We start from the raw sequence: 6,646 nt of genomic DNA on the forward strand, positions 1-6,646 counted from the left end.
TTTTTTAATATAGTTGTAGCAACATTAATTTAGTAGACCAGAGACAAATCCATTTTTTTTTAGAGGTGTCCTTGACTGACAATTTTATCGACTACTGCAGTTTATAGCAGATGCAGATACCTTGACTCGACTAAAAACTTGACAGCACACACATTCAGTGACATTGTCAGTTTTCTATAACTGAGAAGTCTAGGCAGTCTGTGGTTACGTTGTTACTTCATTTTGTAAGGAAAGCAAAGCAAACTGTGCTGAATTTATTTTGTTATTGGCATTTCCTTCAATTGTAATTTCATAAATAGTCAACAAGTCAAAATTCCACGCAGATACACACCGGACTGATGTTTGTCAATCCTGTGTGAAAATAACAAACATGGGATTTGAAATCAAAAGATTTCAAGGTGACGTTGATGAAGAGCTCATCTGTCCTATTTGTTCAGGGGTTTTAGAGGATCCGCTTCAGGTTCGTGTTTATTTGATTGTTCTTTTTAAGTAGGGAGGGTTTATGTTGTTGTTATATGAGTATATTGTGTGCCTAGGCCCCTGCTTGCGAGCACGCGTTTTGTCGTGCTTGTATAACGGAGTGGATAAGTCGCCAGCCCACCTGCCCAGTGGACCGCCAGGCCGTCACCGCGAGCCAGCTGCGACCTGTGCCCCGAATACTGCGCAACTTGTTATCAAGGTGAATATTTCACAAGAATGTCATGGGCTCTTATTGGTTTGTAGGTCACACATTGTGATTGTTTTGCAAGGGCTTATATAATAAATATCTCGTTGTTTGCTTATAATTGTGTTGTAATTACCAGATTATGGATTCTGTGAAATTGATTGTATCACAGTTTCTGTAATGACTGCAAATGTTTGTGAATCAAAACATTATTGTTGAGTGTATCAATATAATGTAACTTTATGCTGTATTTATACGGTTGAGTCACAGAGATTGTTATTATATTGAGGGAAAGATGTTTCAATAAGAATGGTATGTTTACTTTGCAGGCTGTGCACAAGCTGTGACAACGCACCGCATGGGTGCAACGCTGTACTCAAACTGGACTCATTGGCTTCCCATTTAGTTGAATGTATGTTTATCATCCCTTAAATAATTATTTACTGATGTAGTCATTTAAAATTACCAATTACTACTACTTTTTGCCTGGTTGCGATTGATCAGGTTTTCCTGCTTTTACAGTTATTTGTTTTGGCATGAATGTGCAAAAGACTGACAAAGTTAAATTAGCTTTTATAATATTGGTAAAGAATTAGTGACTTATAGAGAATACTGAATTACTTAATCACAGATCTTATCATTAACAAGATCCATTAGAGTGTCTCACTGATAACACAAGGTATTGTAGTGTACAAAACAAAACATAACACATTACTCTATCTTCATCTTTTTCTAAAATAAAGTGGTTTTAAATATAATATTTTAATAATAATAAATATCATTTTCAGGTGAATATAATCCCAAAAGGCCAATGCCATGTGAAGCAGGCTGCGGACTTGTGATACCGAAAGATGAATTGGCCGAACACAATTGTGTCCGTGAACTGCGGGCGCTCATCGCTACACATCAGGGAAAGTTAAATGACTACGAGCAGGAATTGGCAGAACAAAGACTTGTTATAAACGAACATAAACGAGAATTGGCATTGTTGAAGGTATTTTGAAATAATTTTCTTACATATTTTGCAAGTACAATATGAATTTAAATGAACATTTTCACCTCAGGATCAATGGATTATTAGTTCTTGAGATTGGCATGTTCAATCAACAAACTGCTTATAAAATTAATATAAATTTTCTGTACACAACAACAAAGTTCATGTCACATAAAATAATAAGGCATTCTTATTAACAAGTATGTCATATTGTGATATATTATTCAAGCTATTTGATCATGTCACTCAAGCATCTAACAATGCATATTTACTGTGTTGTTATTTATATGTTTACATAGAATTATTTGTTTGTAGTTATGTTTACATAGAAAATCTACTATTTGTTCATTGTATCATTTTATAAAAACAGAGAGAAAAATTCTGAAACTATTTTCAACAAATGAAACATTAGTTTTTCAATAAATGTTTGTTTTAGGAATTCATGCGGGCGATGCGCCTCTCGAACCCTTCGATGCGCGCGTTAGCAGATCAGATGGAGCGGGAGGAAGTGGTGCGCTGGGCCAACTCCCTCGCCCGCGCCCGCGTCACACGCTGGGGCGGCATGATCTCCACCCCTGATGATGTACTACAGGTAGGGATGTTGTGACATACTTTTAACTATAATTATTTACGACTAGCCTTCCGCTCGCGGCTTCGCCCGCGTGATGTGTTGATAAAAAGTAGCCTATGTGTTAATCCAGGGTATCACCTATCTACATACAAAATTTCAACCAAATTGGTCAGGCATTTTAATAAAAAATAACAAACATACATCCATACATTCTCACAAACTTTCACATTTACAATATTAGTAAGGTTATAATAATAGTATTTAATGACTGATGAACTTTTCTAATAGTAGAAGCCAGTAAGTCTGACACCAGTCTAACCAAGGGGTATCGGGTTGCCCGGGTAACTGGGTTGAGGAGGTCAGATAGGCAGTCGCTTCTTGTAAAGCACTGGTACTCAGCTGAATCCGGTTAGACTGGAAGCCGACCCCAACATAGTTGGGAAAAGGCTCGGAGGAGGAGGAGGAACTTTTCTAATAGTATTCTTATAAAAGAAGGGTATACTCATAGTTGCTTTCTGCCCTACATACAGTCTTCCCCTTATTTATAAGGCGCGTCCTCACAAGCTTCGCGAAACAGTTACCGATTTATGTGCTTGGATAGTTTATACTCTCGTGTGAAAATCAAATTACAAAGGTTATGTTTTCAGATGATGATCAAACGAAGTTTATCAGAATCTGGCTGCCCACCTCATATAATAGACGACCTCATGGAAAACTGTCACGAACGGCGGTGGCCGCCCGGCCTGTCCTCACTCGAAACCAGACAAAATAATAGAAGGCAAGTATATAACAAGAAATTCTTTGTATGTAAATATAGTTGCAAAAGAAATCCGTGTACATCGTATAGAAAGAGAATTTCACAAAAAGAAATACTTTGTTGGTAATTTAGTCATAACACTTGCATGCATGAATCGTGTTTGTAAAAGTAGGGTACAACCTTTTGTAAGAACTTTGACACTTATGTATTTAAACATTCACTAAAGCTTACATTAAAATGTGAGTTATTAACATAAAAAAATTCGACAAAAGTTTTTAAATATTAAAACTATTTCTTCATTGCAGGTTATACGAAAAATACGTCTGCAAAAGGGTTCCAGGAAAACAAGCAGTTTTAGTACTGCATTGTGATAATACCCACGTGGACGAACACATGATGGTGGAGCCAGGCCTCGTCATGATCTTCGCACACGGAATAGAGTAGCAGAGGACCCCAACATTATGGTGTTCAAGTGACATTATATGCTCTCAAATTAGACTGTGACTTGTATGCGGAGGTACTGACTACAGAGTGTCTTATAGAATTTTCCAGAATGATGTGAATGAAAACTTCTTGATACTTTGGTCACTTCATTCACTCTGCAATGGATTTGAACAGGGTATATTGAGAATCTGTTGACAATAGCCTGATAAGGCTCTTATGAAGTTCATGTTTGTGCTATGAATTTGTCCGTCCACTTAGTGCCTCCGCAGACCAGTACACACATTGTCAGGGTCGCCGCACTCGAAGTAAAATACGCGCGGCGCTGAGGAGCCGCCCTGGATCTCTGAGCGACCCCACGACAAACTACTCTGCCAATATGAACCATAGTCTAACAATAATAACACCACATAGCCAAACTGTGTGGCCAGCCATAAATTATGTTGGCATTTTAAAAAAGTATTTTTCTGGCAACTATAAGACCAATGATTATTGTACAATAATATACAAATCATATTTGATAATAATGAGTGTTGAAATATTTTTAGGTGTGAAGTATGTGAGTTTCTAGTATGAGTAACATTGGATTGAAGACATTCCGAATAGAAATGAAATAGAAATGATATTTACTAAAAGTTTTTTAAGTTGATTCAATGTTATGGAATTCAAAATTTAAGTATTAATTAAATATTTTAGTTTTTATAAGTTTTTATATTGAATTAGTGATTGAATGCTGTGTTATGTTTACAAATAGTGTATCATTGTTTTTGTAAAATACCCTTGTCTAATGCTGTGTACACACTGCCATCAGAATAAGCTAGCATATATTTATAAGGGCGAAAAATAATGTTTACTGACTTGGCTAATCCGGTGTGTGCTCAGAATTATTAATTGCAGTTTAATTTTATTATTCCTACCTACATTAATTTGATTATTCTTTGCCTTGTAATTGGTAATCTATGTTATGTATTTAGCTCAATCTTTAAATAAATATACCTACTGATCACTAATTGAAATACTCTGTTTTATTGATATTTTTTATAACAATGAATTTTTGTAGAATATTAATCTAGTCCCGAAATTAAGACGGCTCAATATGGTATACACTCGGCTTAAATCAGGAAAGCCGTTCCGAAAAGGATTTAATTAATACTACATGTGAATTAGTATCATCAAACATACTGTTTGAAATTATGCATGTCTTACATAGTATTTGGTTCACTTGTTTCGAAATATATTTTTGGGAAGTAAGAAGCGAGTAGTCTTTAATATCTGGGCCCCGATTCTCCTGAGTTAATAATGTCAAAATCGAATAGAAATCGAATCGCAATATGATCGCAATAGCAGTTTTAACCATACAGCCCCGGATCTTCAATTTTTTTTAGGCGGGGCAAAATCTGCAAAATGCCGCCCCGCCTACCTACTTATGTTTATTTTCACCTTTATCATCCATATAATTTTAGCTATCAATATGTAGGCAGGCAGGGCCGTCTCTAGCTCATGTAGCGCCTGGTTGCAATCATCACCCAAGCGCCATCTATGTATTGAAGTACTTAGAGTAGTTACAAGGAATATAAATAAGAACGTTCGAATGAAGTGCACTATTTGGTAGGTAAAGGACTTCAAAAAATTTGTCCAATTCATTGTAGGCTCAAACTGTTGGCGGTCTAAGTTATGAAAGTCGAGACAGAACGATGTAATTGTAAAAAGCAGCGCGAGCGAAGCGAGCGCGCAAATTTTTTAATTTGGGACACAAAAAGTTAATTAGTTTAAAAAAGCGCTGTAACAAGCAGCAAGCAAACTTTTTTGTTTTTGAGGACTCCATAAATATATATTTTTTACTACATTTGACCAGTAGCGGCGTAGCATCGGGTGGCACCCGGGGCGGACTACTTATCGAGCATCCCCCACCTCCCCAAAAAAAACGACAGAATTAATCACGTAGTAAAAAAAAACCTACAGTGAGCCCCAGAAATGTTCGAGATGTAGGACACAAAAGATCCCAATTTAAAAAAAAACGGTAAATGAATCCGCGAGCATAGCGAGTGCGAAATTGTTGAGTTTGTTAACACAAAAGTACCCAAACAAGTTTGAAAAAAAGCACTGTACAGTGAAGAAGCCGCGAGCGTAGCGAGCGCGAAATTTTTGAGTTTTGGAACACAAAAGTACTCAAACAAGTTTGAAAAAAAAACCACTGGAAAGTGAGGCAGCTGCGCAAAATTGTTTGGATGTGGGATACCAAAGTCCTCCACCTCCGCTTACAAATAGCGCCTAAACAACTTAAAAATAACCACTGTAAAGTGAATTTTTTTAATTGTTACTTTTGAGGACTGTAATTTAACTCTGAATTAAGCACAAATAAAAAGAAACCGTGACTGAAGCGAGCGTCAGTTGTTTTTGCTACTTCGGTGCTTTAAATTTTTATTAGATTGAGTACTCAAAAATCAAGGGCAGAACAAAATAGAAATTAAGAAGGAACCGCGAGCGAAGCGAGCGGATTTTTTTTTTCTAACTTTGAGGAATTAATTTAAGTAATCAGATAAAGCAAACATATAAGAGAGGGGTGACAGTCGGACTGAGAGGGGTGACCGCCTCGATGTCTCGCGCATGCTCTGTCGTAGTTTTGTTTAAAATTTGAATATAAATAAAATGAAACAGTAAATGGTAGTGAACCTAGGCTTCGCAGATAAGAATGTGACTTGTCCCTTCTGCCCGCGCCATCCTGGTCATGCAGATATGTGTCGACCAAGATGGCACCCCCCGAGATGTGGTACCCGGGGCGGACCGCCCCCTCCGCCCCCCCGCTTACGCCGCTACTGCATTTGACTTAAAAAAGTTAAGGCAGTGTGGACTTGACTTATGAAGTCATTGGGGCAATGCATGTATAATATTGCGCGAGCGAAGCGAAATTTTTTGAGCCCGCGACACAAAAGTACCTGATAAAGGACATTGTAAAGCAACAAGTAGCCGCGAGCGTAGCGAGCGCGAATTTTTTTAAATTATTTGTTTGAAGACTCACAAATTAAACTGGGAATTATGTACAAATAAAAAGAAAACGTGATTAGAGACTGAATCAATGACCGACGACCGAGTCAATAAAAATAATAAACAATCAGAAAAACAGCCGCGTTGTCATTTAGCCGCGAGCGTAGCGAGCAAGAATTTTTTCACTTAGTTGGAGGATGTTAAAAGTAAAAAATAATCAAAATGATCAATCAA

The 6,646-nt window shown here is 37.1% G+C and overlaps 1 protein-coding gene across 1 annotated transcript; it reads left to right on the forward strand.

Annotated features, from left to right (window-relative positions):
• Window positions 1-174: 174 nt before the first annotated feature.
• LOC124630599 (E3 ubiquitin-protein ligase NRDP1) lies at window positions 175-4,443 on the forward strand. Its single transcript, XM_047164562.1, has 7 exons — window positions 175-460; window positions 537-679; window positions 994-1,076; window positions 1,453-1,658; window positions 2,095-2,250; window positions 2,877-3,007; window positions 3,292-4,443. The coding sequence occupies exons 1-7, from the start codon at window positions 371-373 to the stop codon at window positions 3,428-3,430; spliced, it is 948 nt and encodes a 315-aa protein (XP_047020518.1). The 5' UTR covers window positions 175-370; the 3' UTR covers window positions 3,431-4,443.
• The last annotated feature ends 2,203 nt before the right edge of the window (window positions 4,444-6,646 follow it).

This window comes from Helicoverpa zea, chromosome 5 (assembly GCF_022581195.2).
Source record: "Helicoverpa zea isolate HzStark_Cry1AcR chromosome 5, ilHelZeax1.1, whole genome shotgun sequence".
Lineage (NCBI taxonomy): Eukaryota > Metazoa > Arthropoda > Insecta > Lepidoptera > Noctuidae > Helicoverpa > Helicoverpa zea.

Bases quoted from the DNA above. Each gene is read 5' to 3' on its own strand.
- LOC124630599 (XM_047164562.1), top strand. From the start codon at position 371: ATGGGATTTGAAATCAAAAGATTTCAAGGTGACGTTGATGAAGAGCTC. The intron at 2,251-2,876 runs GTAGGGATGTTG...TTATGTTTTCAG, and splicing joins CCCCTGATGATGTACTACAG to ATGATGATCAAACGAAGTTT. The intron at 3,008-3,291 runs GCAAGTATATAA...TCTTCATTGCAG, and splicing joins ACCAGACAAAATAATAGAAG to GTTATACGAAAAATACGTCT.